Here is a 20,084-nt window from a genome sequence, read left to right as displayed (position 1 = left end):
AGCATCTGCTTTTTTTCTTCCAAATTAAAATTTCTCAATAACTTCATTCATACTCCTCTTGAAATTAATTGGCACTATTCTTTTTTTTTTTTTTTTTTTTTTTTTTTTTTTTCTTTTGTTTTAGAGTTCATTAGCTAAGTAGTCATATTTATATTTTGACATTGCTAAATAACCAACATTTCGTAAATCTTAGATAACTAATCACTTTTATATATTTACAAACGTAAATCTTAAATACATAGTCACTTCTATTTATTAGGTCACATTATTTTTATAATTATTTATTTAAAATTTACGAAACGTTGACTATATAACAATTACAAACGTTTTAGTTGACTATTTACCTCATTTTATGGTGCTTTAATTTATACCTTAAGACATGCCACAAAATTGAATCTTTAGCTTGTCAAATTTTTTTAATATCACTAGCTTCCTAAATGTCAACAATGAGAAGAAGAACAATTAACAAATTATACAACATTTTCATAAAAAAAAAAATGAAAAAAGAACAAATAGCTACGATATTATTCAGTAGCATCAAGATGTTTGGGGTGGGTTTAGTTGATGATTTGATATGCTTATCTAAAACGCTACGAATTTATGACCGTCAGATCAACGAAACTCGAAAAGAAAATAAGGCGCGAAAGGTAGACGTTTCACCGTCAAACTTCAAGCAAAGAGCTGCGGTAGCTAGTCACTGCCGCACCAGATCAGAAATCCTGATGGGCTTGTACGACATCGAGAGGCCCATTTGAACCCAAATAATAAACGACATGAAAAGGAGGAAAGAAAAAACAATGAATTTTGCTTTAATTATAATAAAGCCACAAAATGATTGTTTATTAGCTTCCATCCATTGCTTTTTAGGCAAAATAAAATAAATAAATAAAAAATAAAATCTCTGTTTCTCTCTCTCTCCAAATCCAAACAAATTTTTTTTTTTCGTTTCTTGGTCCGGTCTTCTTGGGTGGAAATTCACTACGCGATTTCTTAGCTCATCGAATTTACAGAGGTAGATCTTCTTCTTCTTTTATTTCATTTTTCTGGTTATCGTTGTTATTATTGTTATAATTTGTTGTTTGGTTCGTGTATCATTTCAAAGAATTGTGGTTAAGCGAGAGAGATCAAGCCGAATTACGCCTAATTCTTGTTATCTCCTCGGCCTTTCACAAAATTTGTGTTCTTTACATTCATTTGGACGATTAGTACTGAAATCTGAACTTTTTCTTAACCGCGGGATATTCTACACAAATTTGTGAATGAATTCATGTTTGGCAACCTTAAAAATGAAAAAAAAAAAGAAAAAAGAAAAAAGAAAAAAGAAAAAAGAAAAAAAGAATATGCAATTTTGATACGTGAAAGTTTAATTCCTTTGACAATGGCTGATTTTTTACATTATGTTTACTCATTGGTTTGTGTAGATCGGTTTCGGATTCTTGGGTTATAAGGTTGAGAGCCGAATTTCAAGCGTTTTACTTGAAGATCCATCGGCATTTCTCTTGTTGATTCTCTTTTTCCCGGATTGGATTCTCGGAAAAAGAAAATCTGGGGAATGCTGGAAGATGTGCCTCAGGGACATCGGTGATCGGAAAAGCCTTGAGGAGGCTGTGATATTGCTAGCTTTTCCGACCCTCCGAGAGAACGGGCCATCGGACCAAAGCTCGTTCTCTCTGGCCTCCGAAAAGCTTCATGAACCACTCACTGTCGGGTACGATTTACGTTCATCACAGGGCTGGAATTTGAGCGGAGACGGTTGAGTAGACTCTACTCAAAGTCAATCCTGTTTGTTGTAGATAGATACATATATAAATTTGTTGTGTTTGGGGGTTTTCGAAGCGCGTGATAATGGACAGTAAGCCTTACGTTCTGCTACGGAGGTACGAGTTGGGGAGATTGCTCGGCCAAGGAACGTTCGCGAAGGTCTACTATGCGAGGAGCTTGGTGACGAACCAGAGCGTTGCGATCAAGATCATAGACAAGGAAAAGATCACGAAAGTCGGGCTGATCGATCAGATAAAGCGGGAGATTTCGATCCTGAGGATGGTGAAGCACCCGAACATCGTGCTTCTCTACGAGGTAATGGCGACGAGGACGAAGATCTACTTCGTGATGGAGTACGCTAAAGGCGGAGAGCTCTTCGACAAGGTGGCCAAAGGGAAGCTGAGAGAGGAATTGGCGTGGAAGTACTTTCACCAGCTCATCAACGCCGTCGATTTCTGCCACAGCCGAGGCGTTTTCCACCGCGACATCAAGCCCGAGAACTTGCTTCTCGACGAGAACGACGATCTCAAGGTCTCCGATTTCGGGCTCAGCGCTCTCTCCGAGTGCAAACGGCAAGACGGGCTTTTGCACACGACTTGCGGGACCCCCGCCTACGTGGCGCCCGAGGTCATCAACAGGAAGGGCTACGATGGAGTCAAAGCCGACATTTGGTCCTGCGGGGTCGTCTTGTACGTCCTTCTCGCGGGTTATCTTCCGTTTCACGACACGAATCTGATGGAGCTTTACAGGAAGATTGGGAAATCGGACTTCAAATGCCCGAGCTGGTTCCCGAACGACGTTCGGAGGCTGTTGGCTCGGATTCTCGATCCGGACCCGAATACGAGGATCTCCGTGGCAAAGATCAAGGAGAGCTCTTGGTACAGGAAGGGTTTGAAGTACAAGTTCATGAAGGCCGCGGCGGCGGAGCAAGAGAACGGCGGCGTCGAGAGGCAAGAGCCAACAAGGCCTCCGAGCCTGAACGCGTTCGACATCATATCTCTCAGCGCCGGGTTCGACCTCTCGGGCCTGTTCGAGGACGGCCCTCGGAGGAGAGAGACGAGGTTTCTCGTCCGGAGACCCGTCACGGAGATCGTGTCGAAGCTGGGAGAGATCGGGAAGAGGCTGAGGATGAAAGTGAAGAAGAAAGACGCGGGGCTGTTCAGTCTCGAGAGCTGCAGAGAGGGACGGAAGGGATTTCTGTCCATCGACGCCGAGATCTTCGAGTTGACTCCTTCGTTTCACATTGTCGAGGTCAGGAAATCGGACGGCGACACGATGGAGTATCAAAAGACACTCGACGAGGATATAAGGCCCATCCTCAAGGACATCGTTTGGGTTTCCGAAGTTAACCAACGGCGCGAAGAACCGGTAGAAGAAACGGTCGAAACAATAACAAGACCAGTACCAACAGCAACCAAAAAAGTAGACTAAAAAGACCATTTACCAGTTTTTTTTTTTTTTTTTTTTTGTGTAGCTAATATTTCATACAGGGTGACGTATAGATGGCATTGATGAGTTTTGTATATTTTTCCTTTTGACGGAAACTACAGAGTTACATGTTTTTACTTGTCAAAAAAATCACCAATTTTGAAGAACAATATCAGATTCTCGTATACGTTATAAGCATCTTGGTAACTAGCTGTATTAATTTATTAGACAATAACAAATAATAAAATAAAGAAGAAAAAGAAAAGGAAGCAAGTTCATCGTGGGAGCCATCTTTGTCTTATTGTCCAGCACAAAAGCAGCGGTGATTTTGGAGCGTGAAAATAATGCCGAAATTTCCTTTAGCCTTCGCTCGTGTCTCAACTTTAGTGAGTTTCTTCGATATTTCAGCCTGTGATTTTACAATACGAAGTTGATTTATTTTAACCAACTTCGCTGCCTTTTTACTCAACCAGACTCTTCTAGAGTACACCTCAGAAATGAATCAACCTGGATATGAAACAAAATGTAAAGCTATAATAATAAATTATTATGATTATGGTGATGATCACGGAAAAAGAAAAATACGAGTGTAGATATTTACATTGAGGTGGGTCTAGTGTAGGTTTACGGGCCGATCTGACCGGATCGACCAAAGCGATCCGACCACACATTTGTATCTTCATACAGGGAGCTTTAAGAGCTGTTGTAATTTAAATTTCGATAATAGAATAACTAAAAAAAAAAAAAAAAATACTAATCTCCAATGAAATCTATTCTCTTTTCATTTTGGTCGCGATTAAGTTATATTGTTAGCGTATACTTCACTTGTGGGAATTAAATACCGTGACTGAAGTATTTTTGGATGGCAAAACAGGAACAACTCAGCAACTTCCACACACAATTACAGCCCTAATTATTTCCGGTTCAAGATTTTAATAAAGAACCAATTAGAAACAGTAAAACTATCCAGAGTCTAAACAATCTATGCAGAGAATTGAAACAAAGAATATAAGTGTGCAGAAAAATAAAAGACACCGAGGATTATCGTGGTTCGGCGTCCAAATGCCTACTCCACGTTGAGCTCAGAGGATAAGCTCGATTCACTAATCACAGAAGTCTTTACAAGCACACAACCACCGATTACAACCAACAAAGTACCGCTGAAACAATACACACGAAAACCCCCAAACCGATCCGAAACCCTAGTTCTTTTCTTGACTCAATCAAGAGTCCCGAGTTGGAGATTTCTCCACTAGATCGCAGCGACCACACTCGAACAGAACACACCGGGTTACAGTAATGAGAGCAAAGAACCGAGTGTATATCAAAACCAAGAAGAACAGCGAGAGGCTGCAAGGTGTTCAGTGAGAGAGAGAGAGAGAGTTCGGTAGAGAGAGAGAGTAAGTCTGATTTTTTTTGCTGAAACGTTCAACTAGGGTTTTCACTTAAATACCCTGCTCCAAATAAAAGGATCTGCTTCATCTCCAGCCGTTAGATCGCACCCTCATGAACGGCTCTGATCTCCTCCGAGGTTCTCATTGTTGGTGCTTGAGAAATGGGCTTGGCCCAGATGAAAATGTTGGGCCTCTTCTATTCCAACAATCTCCACCTAGGTCCAACACCGACCCATTCCGAACCTCTGATTTAGTGAACTTTACTTATCCTCGTCATTGCTCAATCTTCTATTGCCACTTACTCGAGGTGCAATAAGTCCAAACAGTGCTTGAACTTGTTGACCGTCACGATCTTCGTTCCCATATCTGCAGGGTTATTCTCAGTAGCAACTTTAAACAATTTAATAACATCAGTAGCTATAGGATCTCGAATAAAATGAAAGCGAACATCCACGTGCTTCGTCCGTTCATGGTAGACCGGATTCTTGCTCAAATGAATCGCGCTTTGACTATCTGAAAACACACAAGCAACAGATTTAATTAGACGTGCTTCCTTTAATAAACCTTGCAGCCAAATAGCTTCCTTAAAAGCTTCACAAATGGCAATATATTCCGATTCGGTAGTCGACAACGCAACCAAGGGCTGCAATTGAGACTTCCAAGTGATACAATTCTGTCCCAAAAGAAAACAATGAGACGTAGTGGATTTTCTCGAATCTCTATCACCTGCATAATCCGAATCAACATAACCAACCAACTCAAAAGGCACATTCCTATTGCTATAACATAAACCAACATCCAACGAACTATTTATGTAAGCAATCACATGTTTAAGCGCAGCCCAATGCTCATAACCAGGATTAGACATGTATCTACTAAGTAAAGAAATAGCAAAAGACAAATCAGGTCTAGTACTTATCATAGCATACATGATCGAACCAATAGCATTTGAATATGGAACATTTTCCATCTTGATAATATCCGATCTAGACTTGGGACATTGGTTTTTACTCAAAACAAAATGACCGGCTAAGGGAACTTGAACCAGTTTAGAGTTCAAGTTTCCAAACTTTGCCACAATTTTTTGCAAGTATGGTTTTTGATGAATTTTCAGAAAACAATTTTTTCTATCTCTTTCAATATACATTCCCAAAATTCTTTTTGCATTCCCCAAGTCTTTCATGTCGAATTCCGAGCTAAGATCAGTCTTTAACTTGCAAATCTTATCTACGGACTTACTAATAAGCAACATATCATCAACGTACAAAAGAATATACACGGGAAGGTTATCAAGAGATGAAAAATAGAAACAACTATCAAAGTCACTTATCACAAAACCAATACTAAGCACGAAAGAGTCAAACCGTTTATACCATTGTCTAGGTGATTGCTTAAGTCCATATAAAGACTTTTTAAGCAAACACCCATGACCGGACTTACTCTTGTCCACGAACCCTTCGGGTTGTCTCATGACAATCCGTTCTTCTAACTCACCGTGAAGGAAAGCTGTCTTCACATCTAGCTGCTCAAGTTCAAGATCAAAACATGCAACAAGAGAAAGCATAATGCGAATAGTTTTAAACTTGACAACGGGAGAGAAAATTTCATTAAAATCAATGCCTTCTCGCTGAGTATATCCCTTCGCAACCAACCTAGCCTTGTACCTAGGGGGATCAGAATCCGAGATACCTTCCTTTAACTTAAACAACCATCGGCACTCTATTAATTTCTGTCCTTTTGGGACTTCGATTAATGTCCAAGTGTTGTTTACTTTAAGGGAGTTCATCTCATCTTCCATGGCTTCTATCCACTTAGCTTTGTCCTTGGACTCTATGGCTTCTTGGTAGGTATTAGGCTCAGCCCTAACTTCACTAGCACAGAGGAGGGCACAAAACACAAGATCGGCATAGGAGTACCTAGAGGGCGGTCTTATATCTCTCCTTTCACGGTCACGAGTCAATTGGTAGTCCGATAAGACCTCTTGAGCAGATTGCTCCGGATTCTCAACACGATCATCATCCGGTTCATCATTAACAATCTGCCCATCTTCTTGTTCGGGCTCCAATTCGACGGGTTCGGGTACCTCTTGGGGCTCTACATGCTCCACCTCGAACGGAGCATCTATGGGAGTGCTAATAGGATCCGACTCACTAACCTCGGGGTTACTAGGGTCATCCTCACTAAGGCTTTCTACACTAAGGGTGGTTTTACAAGGGAAAGAGCTTTCATCGAAAATGACATCTCGGCTCACGATGATCTTAACACCTCTAGCACCCTTCTCCCATAACCTATACCCTTTGGTTCCTTCTTGTTGTTGGTAGCCTAGGAAGACACACTTAAGGGACCTAGGGTCTAACTTACCCTCTTTGTTGTGAGCATAGGCAGCACAACCGAAAACCCTAAGGTGTTCTAAACTAGGTTTCCTACCACTCCAAAGCTCTATGGGACACTTCATATCTATGGACCTATTGGGACTCCTATTGATAAGGTAGGCTGCGGTATTGAGGGCTTCGCCCCAAAAAGACTTAGGAAGGCCGGAAGTAAAAAGAAGGCTCCTAACCTTTTCTAGGAGGGTTCTATTCATACGTTCGGCAACACCATTCTGCTGAGGGGTTTTCCTAACCGTCCTATGTCTCAGGATACCGTTGGCTCTACAAAACTCATCTAGGTCCACATTACAAAACTCAAGGCCATTATCAGTCCGAAGGGCTTTCAACTTTCTACTTGTTTGATTTTCCTCAAGGGTTTTCCATTCCGTTATTTTTGAAAATGTTTCATCTTTAGTTTTAAGAAGGAAAGTCCAAACCCTTCGGGAATAATCATCCACAATAGAAAGAAAGTATTTCTTGCCGCCGTGGGTCTCGAATTTCTCCGGACCCCACAGGTCAGCGTGCACATAGTCAAGGCAGTTTTTAGATAAGTGTTCTCCAGATTTAAAACTCAACCTATGTTGTTTTGCTAACACACATGGTTCACAGAAAGATAAATCAACAATCTTATCCTTACCCAACAAACCTTGCTTGCTGAGAGCATTGAGACCACCTTGGCTCATATGCCCCAATCTTAGGTGCCACTTCTCCGTCACGCTGTTAGTCTTTGCAGTCACAGAATGTGTAGAGGCGGAAACATGGCAGCCACATAGAACATACAACCCACAATATTTTTTACCGTATAGAACAAGGCGGCCATTTCTGCACACTTCCATAACACCATTAAAAACTTCATACTTACACCCCAGATCATCAAGAACGCCAAGAGAAATGAGGTTGCGTTTCAGATCTGGGATGTATCTAACAGCAGTGAGGGTTACTAAGTTTCCATTGTCTAATCTAAGATCAATGGAGCCAATGCCATGAACCTCACAAATGGCATTGTTTCCCATGAAAACAGATTCATTCTCAACAAGCTTGAAATCAGAAAACCAGTCTTTATTTGGACACATGTGAAAGGAGCACCCGGTGTCTAATATCCAATTATCATGGCATGAGATGTCAGAGACATTCAAGACTTCACTAGTAAAGCCTGTGCTTGTACTAGCGACATTAGACTCCGGGTTCTCTGCTTTCGACAAGTTTTTCAAAGCAAAACAATTTTTCTTAAGGTGTCCAACCTTATTACAATGAAAACATTTTCTGGTTTCCTTTTCCTTCTTGTCAGATTGAGCCTTTTTCTTTTTCTTGCCTGGTTTGGTACTAGCAGCTTGATCATTCTTAGTTTTAACAAAAAGGTTATTCCCAACTCTTTTCTTATTTTTCAGTTCAAATTCTCTAGTTTTCAAAGCATTACAAACTTGATCAAAAGTTGGCATAGTAGTAGAATATTGAAAAATATCTTTTACAACTTGATAAGTGTCGGGAATTGAGTTAAGAATGATCATGCTCAAACTAGTATCGTCCAAGGCCTGATCTGTCCCTTTTAGCAACAAATTAATTTTCAAAAACTCGTCCAAGTTTTCATCTATGGATTTTGATGAGTCCATCTTAAAAGAAAACAAAGATCCTTTTATGAAAGCTAAATTGGGGGCAGATTTGTTTGAGTAAAGAGACTCGAGCTTTACCCACAACTTCAGTGCAGTGTCAGCACCATCTACCTTTCTGATGACTCTGTCGGCTAGGTTCATGAATAGGAGGTTGAAGGCCTCCTCATCCACTTCAGCCTTCTTTGCCTGGATTGCTTCTGGCCACTTTTCCAGTTCCTTCTCGAGAGCCCAGTGGACTTTGTGGAGAGACAGGAGAACTTTCATCTTCTTCTTCCATATGTCAAAGTCACCCTTGCCATCAAACACCGCCACATCAAGACGTGTTGATGTCATTGTTCCTTGACAGAAGATAGGATAAGAGCGGTAAGGGTTCTTTGAAAATCAAGAAACTTATTGAGGAAGTAACTTGTATTTTAAAGATCCAACAGAAAAGAAAACAAATGGTATACGTCAAAGTTATAAAGAGAACTAGGACTTATCAACCACAGAAAAAGAAAGCAACAAGATCTTCAATATTATATTTCAGAATACAAGATCTTATGGTATAAGGCAAACAAACACAGAAAGATATCACTTCTTTATTGTACAAAAGAGAGAATTAAAAACAAAACAAAAAACTGAAGTAAAAAAAATACAACCAGATACTCAATAGCTACTATTACAGATCACCGAAGGACTACAATAAACTCGAAAAGCAGTCCGTCTCAGTCCAGATCCAATAGGTTTGAATATCCTTTCAGTTTTCACACCTGTACGCAAGAAGAATACAAAATACAACAGTATCAAAATTCTTTCAAGAAATAAACTACAGAGATATTTCTAAGCAAAAGAATGTCGGGCTGTTAAGATGAGACAACCAGAAACTCGACTGGTATCTCTAAACAACAACAAGAACACAAGAACTCTCAATCTAGGGTTTCCTCCACCTCGAACCAAATCACGGACCAGAAACTCAAACCGACCCGTGATTGTTCGAACAATACAACAAAGAACAGAAACCCTAGTCTACCAAATCCAAAAAATACCGAGTCACTGAGATCGCAAAACGAAGCTCTGATACCACTGTGGGAATTAAATACCGTGACTGAAGTATTTTTGGATGGCAAAACAGGAACAACTCAGCAACTTCCACACACAATTACAGCCCTAATTATTTCCGGTTCAAGATTTTAATAAAGAACCAATTAGAAACAGTAAAACTATCCAGAGTCTAAACAATCTATGCAGAGAATTGAAACAAAGAATATAAGTGTGCAGAAAAATAAAAGACACCGAGGATTATCGTGGTTCGGCGTCCAAATGCCTACTCCACGTTGAGCTCAGAGGATAAGCTCGATTCACTAATCACAGAAGTCTTTACAAGCACACAACCACCGATTACAACCAACAAAGTACCGCTGAAACAATACACACGAAAACCCCCAAACCGATCCGAAACCCTAGTTCTTTTCTTGACTCAATCAAGAGTCCCGAGTTGGAGATTTCTCCACTAGATCGCAGCGACCACACTCGAACAGAACACACCGGGTTACAGTAATGAGAGCAAAGAACCGAGTGTATATCAAAACCAAGAAGAACAGCGAGAGGCTGCAAGGTGTTCAGTGAGAGAGAGAGAGAGAGTTCGGTAGAGAGAGAGAGTAAGTCTGATTTTTTTTGCTGAAACGTTCAACTAGGGTTTTCACTTAAATACCCTGCTCCAAATAAAAGGATCTGCTTCATCTCCAGCCGTTAGATCGCACCCTCATGAACGGCTCTGATCTCCTCCGAGGTTCTCATTGTTGGTGCTTGAGAAATGGGCTTGGCCCAGATGAAAATGTTGGGCCTCTTCTATTCCAACATCACTAATATAAAGAGACATACTAAGACTTGGGATAATTTTAGAATACAATATACCCGCGCGTTGCCGCGGGTTGTAATTTCTTTACATTATAAATGATAATGAATGATATTATAGAGTTAGAGTGGAAAAATAAATTCAAGCAATTTAGAAAAAATAAAAAATTCAAGCAGTTCATAAAAAATAAAATTTAATTTTTCTGAAATATAAAATAATGTATAAATGATACCACCCTCTTTTGTATGTTCTTTATATTTATATGTATGTGATGTTTAGATGTATAAAGAATATTGAATAATAGATATATTTGTACAGTCCTTTTGGTTTATATGTAAATTTTAGCTAATGATTAATTATCTCACCGCTTATACTTTTATTAATTCGATTGATCTTAAACTCAACAAAATCATAGCATATCATACATATAAAGAAAACAAATTGATGGACTATATATTTTTAAGACCTCTTTTCATGTATATTTTTTCTTGTTTTCTTTTTAATTTATTTTATTTTATTCATTTGTTTATGTAAAATATATAGATATATTCTTCTAATTACGTTTATTTATATAAATAACACGTAGTGGTTTATGTTTATGTATATTGATATTAAGAATAAACTCATCTTATTTTTTTTTCATGTATGCACTAATTTTAAAAAAATTTACGCAAATGTTTAACAATTTAAAATAATTACCAGTGAGCGAGTTGGTCTAGGCGAGGTGGGGGATTCGGTGAGAGGCATTCTAATTGGGAGCAAGGAAGCTCGTGGTTGTTCGGTGAGTCTCCGTCATCTTTCCTTTTCTTCTCTTCTTCTTCGTCCGCCTATTTTCTTTTTCTTCATGGTCTCGCTCTGAGCTCGTATTTGGATTTGGTTTTCGTGAAGGGTTCTGCCCGTGGTTTTGAGGACAAGGGAAAGATACTCTGAGTTTGAACAAGGTAAAGGGCAACAAATCTCTCTCTCTCTCTCTCTCTCTCTCTCTCTCTCTCTCTCTCTCTCTCTGTTCAGCCCAAAAATTAGGGTTTTCGTTTGGGGCTTTTATTCTTGTTTGTGAATTCTCTGAATATCCATTGATTATGGCTCGTTTGTGATTGAGTTTGGTTGAATTTGGGTGCTAGAATTGATTTCAAGGTCTTGCTCAATATTTGGTTTGATTTTGAGTTTCACAGCCATACAAAACTGACGTCGTTAGGTTTAGGTAGTCTAAGATTATTTTTTTCTATCATTTTTCCTGGATAATAGACTTCATGAGGTTTCTAAAATGTGTAAGAACGTGTAAATTGGGTTAGAATTGAGGGAGATATGAATTTTTGAAAATGGTAAATTAGAGCAGTGACATTCCAGAAATCCGAATTTGTGTATCAGTGTTACGGGGTGTTTTTGAGGTAGTAATTCTGATTCAAAATGAGCTTATAATATATCATTAGAAAGACATGGGTGTTAGGTTTGTTCTGCAATTAGAATCGTTGCGTTTCAAGTTTTGTAGATGAAGTTATGCCACGTTCTTTGGATAGTGTTCGGGTCTGAAAATTTTGGCCCGAATGATCCTGCTTTGAAAGAAAAAAAAATTCTTATTTAATGGGATTTTGGTTTCTGATCAAGTGGTTGTGTGATCTTTTTCTTGCTCTGTTGATTTTTTATTGTTTTCTTGCTGAAATTCTCATGTTCTTTGTCATTTAATTCCATGGTTTATAACGTAGAATTTATCTAGTTTAGGGAAATATTTTAGCTCCCCTTTTGAACTGGACGATTATGGCTCCTCGATTTTCATCTGCTTATTCACACTTTACTACATAAAGTTCACTTTTTTTTCTTTCTTGAAGAACAAATTAACTGCTCTAATTCAAATTAATTTTATTAAAAAAAAATTAAATGCTAAAATTGAAAGTTGGAAAAAATGGTCAAATTGTCTTTACCTTTGGGTAAAATGAAGGTAAAATGAAAATTGACAACAATAATATCATTTGTTTGTCACTTACCAAAAATCAACCAAAACTCAAACATTGAGACATATAATACTAAATCGGTCACGAACTGCCATCAATTCGTGACTAATGTGTCACAAAATCTAAATGTATAAATATTTGAGTTTTTGTTGATTTTTGTTAAATGACAAGCAATTTATATTATTGATGTCAATTTCCCAAGGTAAAAGAGAAAAAAAAAAATCTCTATTGAGTTGTTCCTATTTGTCACATTCTTTTCAAAATGAAGCAATTTTTTTATTTTTTGGTACTAGAATGAACAATTTCTTTTTAAAAATTAATCATTTTCACCGTGTTTAACAAGTACTAAATTGCGGGTAATTTTAAAGCTCCGACTCCCTGACGATCTTCCCATTTTACCCTCCGCCGCGCGCCTTTTCTATTGCTCGACGAAGCTAAGCGCTTTGCCAACACCGTCGCACTGTCTTCCGGCGATCGCCGTCATCGGTGACCAGGTCAGCTCTTTCTCTCCGCAAAAGTTCCTACCTTCGTTCTATAATTTACGATTTCGGATAAGAAAAATGCGTCGAAACGGATTCGGAAACGTGTCGGATTAGTGTATTAAGTTTCCACGAAAGCTCGTGCTTTTGACACAAATAAGTCTCATGTCATTACGATCTACTGAAGTGTTGCTGTTAGGTTATGGTTATCCATTACTGTTTGGCTGTTCTATATCAACTCTCAAGTATAAGTATTGCATATTACCTGTTTGATCAATTTCCCTTTGTTATTGTTTAGCACGACAATGTGAACTTTTGGAAATATCACTTGTTGGAAATCAATTCACTTGAATATTTATAATTGATTATGGATTAAGCCTAAGCTAATAAGAGAAAGGAAAAGTTTTTTTTTTTTTTTTTTAGTTTTCTTTCCCTGACATTGACTCTTCATAGTGCCACTGGAACCTTAGTTTGACTTGTTGTGTATGAAAACGCCTTCTTTTTTTACTCATAACTATTTCTCTGTTACATATATTTATCATGTCTGAATATTCTCTATTTTTGGATTTTGTACGCTTTTGATGGCCAGGATATTTGGAATGGATCAATAATAAAAGTTCAAACTCGTACCAAACGCGAATGCTTTCTCATGAGGGAATATGAATCCGCACGTTGAGGCGAATGGGATTCAATCTACTTACTCGGGTTCCGGAGAAAAGCACGCAGATCATCAATCTCTTTGCCAGATCACTTGGCCACTGCGATCCATCTCGGGAAACCGGAGACGAGATCGACAGAATCGCGAAAATTATCAACGAGCATCCTTATCCAGACCAACCGCTCGAACCGACCCTTCTGTTACACGCCCCGCCGCGAGTCCTGACCAACCACTTCGTCGAGAATGTCCTCGGCCGCCTCTTCTCGGCGCACTCGAACGGCCTCAAAGCGCTCGAGTTCTTCGAATTCTCTCTCCGCCACTCCCGGTCCGGCCCGAGCGCAGACTCTCTCGAGAAGACGCTCCACATCCTCGTGCGGATGAGGCACTTCGAGAGCGCCTGGGAGTTGATGAAGTCGATGAGAACCGAGCACCCGTCCCTGCTTACCCTGAAGTCGATGAGCATCGTGATGGAAAAGATCGCAAAGTTCAAGCCGTACCGAGAAACCCTCGAGGCTTTCGAGAAGATGGATAAGGAGATATTCACGGGGCGGGAATTTGGGACGGACGAGTTCGACGTCCTCCTCCGAGCGTTCTGCTCGAACGCTCTTCTGAAGGAGGCGAGGCGAGCGTTCGTGGCGATGTACACGAGATTCCCACCGGGCAAGAAGAGCATGAACATCCTTCTCTCGGGGTTCAAGAAAACCGGAGACCTCGCCTCGTCCGAGCTCTTCTACCACGAAATGGTCGCGAGAGGGTTCGAGCCCAACGAGGTCACGTACAACCTAAGGATCGACGCGTTTTGCAAGGCGGGCCAGCTGGTGGACGCTCTGAGGCTCCTCGAGGAGATGGAGCGGGAAAAAAACATGTCACCGACTCTGGGCACGCTCACTACACTGATCCACGGGGCCGGGGTCGTCAAGGACTCGTCCAAGGCCCGCGAACTTTTCCGAGCAATCGAGTCGCGAGGCTTGACCGTGGACACCGCGGCCTACAATTCCTACATGGGCTCGCTCGTCCGGTGCGGAGACTTGATTTCCGCGGCCGCGTTGATGGACGAGATGAGCGAGAAGAGCGTTTCCCACGACGACACGACGTACCGTATCGTCTTCTCCGCGATGATAAAGGAGTACGACTTCGAGGGCGTGAATCGGGTGTACGACAAGATGGTCGAGAGGGGTTTCGTGCCCGGAGTCGGAACCACGGTGGTGCTGATGAGATTCTTCTGCGAGAACGCTCGGGTCGACTTGGGGTGGGAGTTGTGGAGGTACCTCGTGGAGAAGGGGAATTGTCCTCACGCCCACGCGATGGAGCTCTTGCTCGCGGGGCTTTGCTCTCGGGGCTTGGTCCAAGAGGCTTTCGATTGCTCGAAACAGGTGTTGGAGAGAGGAAGGCATTTGAGCGACCCGGCGTTTCTTATGGTGAAGAAGCTGTTATCGCGCAGCTGCGAAGTTAATAAGCTCAAGGAGCTTAAAGAGTTGGGGAAGAAAGTAAGGGCTCATTTGCCTCGCTCGAGAGTCGTTTAAAATGTAAGTTTTTTTTTTTTTTTTTTTTTTTTTTTTTTTTTTTTATAAATTTATATATTGATAAATTTATGGTTTGAGTTTATATTGAGGTTTCATAATACCAAGGTGATATCTTTTTGTTGAGTTGGTTCACACTGTTTAAGAAGTTTTTGTTACTATGGGCTGATGGTTTGTACAATATCTCACGGTGTTCTAATTGGCTCAGGTTAGTCGAATGTGATTCATAAATTTCTCCATGTAAAAGGAATAAAAGGGAAGAAAAGAAGAGAGAGAGATAAAATAAGTACTTAGAACTCAAAAGGATAATAAAGAAGCACGTTTGCAGTTTACATTTCTAATAATTATCACTTGTATACGAAACCCCCCAACAATTTCATGACAAGGCTTGCTATGAATTTCCTTAATAAAAAAAAAATTCATAAAATAAAAAATAGTGTACAATGTTTCAACTCAATACCAAATTACAAACACAACAAAAAGTAAGTTCAATAGTATAAACCAAAATGATAAAGTTCAACACAATCCACCAAATACTATAGTTCAACAAATTCAACATAGAAGAAATATAAATGACTACTCATAGCGACCGTATGCAGTGGTCATACAGTAATCATACCAACTCATGTAATGAGCATATGCACGAAAGTACATGTCCAAGTGATAGTCATACTCATACTGAGATAAAGCAACATACATGGAGTGGAGGGGATAACCTGGAATTGGTCGCACCGTTTCGGGAGCTTGACTTGGTGGATAGTAGTCCTGGTTGTAACTGGAAGATCCGTCATCATAAGAGGACTCCGTGCCTTGAGGATCAATTGATACCGATCCGAAGTTGTAGGACAAGTCATCAACGTCATTGCTAGACGTAAATGACATGACATCATTCCTACATCCGCCCTGACCTCTGCGCCCGTATCCGGAATAAAAAAAGGCAGGGTGATGAAGACGATCATAATCTTCTTCCGATGGTGCGTATCCAACTTGAGCACCGCCGACATCACCATATGAACCTCCAGCACTAAAGGAACCTCCAGCCCGATATGAACCTCCACCACCTCCCCTGATCTACCTTCATCTCCACCTCATCCACTTGATCTACGACTTGAACCTCCGTCATCTGAATCCGAACTGTCTCTGGATCTGCGTTGAGGTTGGACGTCCTCATTCAGCACTCGCTCCGGATCAACTCCATGTTCTCGAGTTGCTTCATCTACTGTCGGATCCGGGTTCTGGTTGACGTCGTCCATGTGAACTTCGTCAGTCCAACGGAACATTTCGTCGTCTCCCTCATTGTCATTCCCCGAGCGTTCGAAAGCTCGTTCGATGATATCGAAATGATCCATCGGGGTGAGGTTGTTATCATGAATCCGAGTTACTTCTCGGAGCTGCAACTTCATGTTGTATGAGAAGAAAACAAGCTTCTCGAATCTTCTGTACGCTAGACGGTTCCTTTGTTTTGTGTGGACAAGGGCAAATGTACTCCAATTCCTTTCACAAGCGGAGGCGGATGAAGTTTGTGATAAAATTCGAATGGCCAACGTTTGTAAAGTCGGGGTCCAATTTTCGTAGAGCTCCCACCACTCACCTGCAATCATGTGACATAAATCATATCATGTCATTTCATACTATTCCATGACATAGTTAATGCATACAATTCATCTCACAAGCTTACTTGCACAAAGGGTGCCTCGTGCTGAAATAACACTTCTTTGTGAGAAATCCCCTCTAGCGTCTCGAAATGCGATTAACTGTAACTACAAAATCAAATAAGACTTATATATTCATAATGTGATATACATTGTAAGAATTTATACCTATCTCCCAAGAGTTGACCCATCAAGATCCAGACGCAAGAAGTCGAATACCTTTGTGACAGCGGCCATGTGAGTATTGTTCATGGTTATATCCGGGTTAAACAGCAACTTTGGATTTATGAAGAAAGCTGCAATGTGTAGTGGATGTTCTATTTGAGTACTTCATCTGTGGTTCACGATGTTGACGACCCATTTCTTCCCACTCATCGCTTCCAACTTTTTTTTTTCATCTCGTGGAAGAAGTAGTATAGTAATCCCATCGTGGATGCACCTCAGTGTCCACTAATCGAAGAGTTGTGTACATCGGCTCGAATATGGCACACACTTCGTCCACCGAATGCCAAAACCTGGAGTTTAAACAAGTCTCCGATATGGATCTACCTGTAGGTGTTGCACTCAATTTGGAATAATCCCACCATTGACTACTGAACATCGTCATCAACGCAGCTCTCTTCTCTCGGAGACTTCTGAAAGCTAGATAGTTCGTGGCAAATCTTGTTGCGCCGGGACGGATGATTTCACCTGGGGATGTGTCCCGTAACTTGGACAATACAATGCTATGGTTGTAGATGAATTTAGTCGCATCCCTCGCTGCTTTGATAGTCTGCTTAACACTATCCATCTTCCCAATATCTTCAAACATCAGATCTAGACAATGTGTGCAAGGTGTCCAGTACACATTGTACTTGCGTTGTAATTTCAAACCGGCACTCTTGTAGTTCGAACCGTTGTCGGTCACAACTTGGACGACATTATGTTTTCCGATTTCTTTGACCACTGACCTCAATATTCTGTAGATGTACTCTCATGTTTTCGTATGCTTGGATGCATCAACAGACTTTAAGAACACCGTTGCACCAGCACAATAAACCATAATGTTGATGATGCTCAGTCTGGTCGGCCCCGTCCAACCATCAATGAGTATGGTGCATCCGTATTTTACCCACCGCTTCTTTTGTTCTTCAATGTAGTTCTCCGCATCTGCAACCTCCATATCGAGGTACTTGTTATGAATTTCATACGGAGATGGTATAGGAACATTAGGACCTGCAATATGCCAATATACATCATGTTAACGTTTCAAGAACACATGCGATGCGACAATATGGAAATACAATTAGTGATCACGAATTGAGGATTACCTAGATCTTGAGCGGTCGCTATCATATTTTTGAACTCATGCGAGTCCGCCTTACTCGTCGGCACATGTTGGTGAACAAAGAATTTTGTTATAGATCTTCCGAGCCACGTTCTCTTCTTCGGCTCCACCATCTCATCAATTTTTTTTTTTTTGCTTAGCACTCGCTGACTTATATAATGACAGAGCAGCTGGTGGAGATTTTGCCGTAGAATCACTGTCAGGCCCCGACATCATCCGAGCCTCCCATTCTGTCTGAGCCACCTCTTGTCTTGACCTCTTCATCACAGCTTGTAATTGAGCTTCGTAGTTTTCTTCGTCTGATTCTTCCACGCTAACATTTTTATTCAATGTCTTGCAAAGCTTAGAATCCAACGACTACTTCGTCTTCTTTTTTACGACATTGTCTTGAAGTAAACCTTGCATCTCTGCTTTCACTTCAGGATGGACTTTTTCACAAAATTTGACACTCTTGGTTGGGTCTACATGGGCTAGGTGGTTTTTCACTCTTGTGATGCCGCCGCCTCCCATAATGTGATCGCAAAATATACACTGGTGGGCGCTATTTTTTCCGAGAACGGGTATACAATACCTCCTAACTGGGTCGGAGGCCGACATTCTTGTAAGTTGTAACCTACAAATTAACAAATCACCTTTAGTAAATTAAATTAAACTAACAATCATGAATCATATTCACAAGATCTAAATGAAAATTTAAAATAATTCATAACAAAGTTCAACATAACCATAATCATCACTAAACAATAAAAAAATTACAAAATAACTCAGATTAATTACAAAAAAATTATAAACATGAACACAAACTCTAAAATTAAAAACAATTCATAACAATTTCGCCATAAATCAATAAACAAGTTCAACATAACCTTAATCATCACTAAGTAATCAAAAAATTACAAAATAATTCGGATTAATTACAATAAAATTAGAAACATGAACACAAACTCTAAAATTAAAAACAAGTCATAACAATTTCGTCATAAATCAATAAACAAGTTCAACATAACATTAATCATCACTAACTAATCAAAAAATTACAACTTAATTCGGATTAATTAATTGATAGTTTATAATCGATGACATAATTCGGATTAACATTTTTATGGTTCCTGTGAGTTCTTAATTTATTTTATTATAATTTTATGTTCTGTCATCGATTATTGAGTCTTAGTGCTTGTTTTGTCATGGTGTTTGGTTAATAGCCACTTAACACACATGCTTAAGCATTAGTTTTGCATGGATGAGTGTTTTGGAATAGTACAGTCAAGGAAAAAAATTCCGTTTTCGTTGCCGTTTGGAGCCTCCCGATTTACGGAAAACCGTCATGCCGACGGAAAACCGAACGGAAAAAAATGTGGAAAATGGCAAATGAAATGCCGTTTTTGATGGAAAACCGACGAGTCGACGAAAAACCGAACGAAAATATTGTTGTTGAATAGGTTAATATATATACACATGATCATGTATCTTTTAATTCTTAAACGTAAGATTTATGACAACTATATTTTATAATCTTCAATACGTAATTGTTTTTACACCAATCTAATATCTAATATTTCAATACCCATAACTTGTTAATTTCAATATCACATAACGATTTATACCCAATACACAAAATATCATACATGTATGTGAATATATCTATGTATTATATATATAATTTCTTAAGTCTAGGCGAGATTTTTATGTTTATATGTAATATATTTTTTATAATTTAATTTATAATGTTTTATAAATTTATTATTTTTTATCATTTTTTATATTAAGTTTATGATAGTACAAATTATTTATTTACAAATCTTATATTAACTTATACATATTATGACATAATAAAAAGGTAGCAAAATGGTATATACTGAACGTCTCACGTAGGTGACCTGGGCTCAAATCCCAGTCTCCCCATACATTTTTAAGCAAAAATGACACCAAAAAAACGACGACGTTTGAAGAAAAACGACACAAACCCAAAACGACGATTTTCGATCAAAAACGACAAAAAACGAAAAACGACGACTTTCAGCGAAAAACGACGATAAAACAAAAAATTTGCACTTCGCCGGCAGTTTATACTCCAGCAGCGAATTTTGTCGAAATTTAAAACCA

The 20,084-nt window shown here is 39.6% G+C and overlaps 3 protein-coding genes and 1 long non-coding RNA gene across 4 annotated transcripts; 3 read left to right on the top strand and 1 right to left on the bottom strand.

The window, feature by feature from the left end:
• The first annotated feature begins 888 nt into the window (after nt 1-888).
• Nucleotides 889-3,479, top strand: LOC149381580 (CBL-interacting serine/threonine-protein kinase 2-like). Its single transcript, XM_089630258.1, has 2 exons — nt 889-1,012; nt 1,422-3,479. Exon 2 carries the CDS (start codon nt 1,846-1,848, stop codon nt 3,190-3,192), a length of 1,347 nt encoding a protein of 448 aa, XP_089486384.1. The 5' UTR covers nt 889-1,012; nt 1,422-1,845; the 3' UTR covers nt 3,193-3,479.
• A 7,577-nt stretch (nt 3,480-11,056) lies between these two features.
• Nucleotides 11,057-13,175, top strand: LOC149381579 (uncharacterized). The gene is made up of 3 exons (XR_016293887.1): nt 11,057-11,177; nt 11,285-11,337; nt 12,714-13,175. It is a non-coding gene; the product is annotated as an uncharacterized LOC149381579 (long non-coding RNA).
• Nucleotides 13,176-13,389: 214 nt separating this feature from the next.
• Nucleotides 13,390-15,664, top strand: LOC149381578 (pentatricopeptide repeat-containing protein At3g61360-like). Its single transcript, XM_089602116.1, has one exon. The coding sequence runs from the start codon at nt 13,506-13,508 to the stop codon at nt 15,003-15,005; it is 1,500 nt and encodes a 499-aa protein (XP_089458242.1). The 5' UTR covers nt 13,390-13,505; the 3' UTR covers nt 15,006-15,664.
• Nucleotides 15,665-16,090: 426 nt separating this feature from the next.
• LOC149381577 (uncharacterized) lies at nt 16,091-18,578 on the bottom strand. The gene is made up of 7 exons (XM_089601381.1): nt 18,380-18,578; nt 18,125-18,286; nt 17,662-17,869; nt 17,204-17,613; nt 16,874-16,950; nt 16,681-16,762; nt 16,091-16,593 (listed from the first exon to the last, which is right to left on the bottom strand). The coding sequence occupies exons 1-7, from the start codon at nt 18,576-18,578 to the stop codon at nt 16,091-16,093; spliced, it is 1,641 nt and encodes a 546-aa protein (XP_089457507.1).
• Between the last annotated feature and the right edge of the window lie 1,506 nt (nt 18,579-20,084).

Source organism: Urtica dioica, chromosome 11 (assembly GCF_054948205.1).
Source record: "Urtica dioica subsp. dioica isolate 48M chromosome 11, U.dioica_male_clone48M_v1_H2, whole genome shotgun sequence".
In the NCBI taxonomy this organism is placed as follows: domain Eukaryota; kingdom Viridiplantae; phylum Streptophyta; class Magnoliopsida; order Rosales; family Urticaceae; genus Urtica; species Urtica dioica.
Note: the sequence above shows the minus strand (reverse complement) of the source record. Positions and strands in the feature narration are given on the sequence as shown.

Bases quoted from the DNA above. Each gene is read 5' to 3' on its own strand.
- LOC149381577 (XM_089601381.1), bottom strand. From the start codon at position 18,578: ATGTCGGCCTCCGACCCAGTTAGGAGGTATTGTATACCCGTTCTCGGA. The intron at 16,951-17,203 runs GTAGATCCATAT...TACACATTGCAG, and splicing joins ATTGAGTGCAACACCTACAG to CTTTCTTCATAAATCCAAAG. The intron at 16,763-16,873 runs GTATTCGACTTC...TTGATTTTGTAG, and splicing joins ACATGGCCGCTGTCACAAAG to TTACAGTTAATCGCATTTCG.
- LOC149381578 (XM_089602116.1), top strand. From the start codon at position 13,506: ATGGGATTCAATCTACTTACTCGGGTTCCGGAGAAAAGCACGCAGATC.
- LOC149381580 (XM_089630258.1), top strand. From the start codon at position 1,846: ATGGACAGTAAGCCTTACGTTCTGCTACGGAGGTACGAGTTGGGGAGA.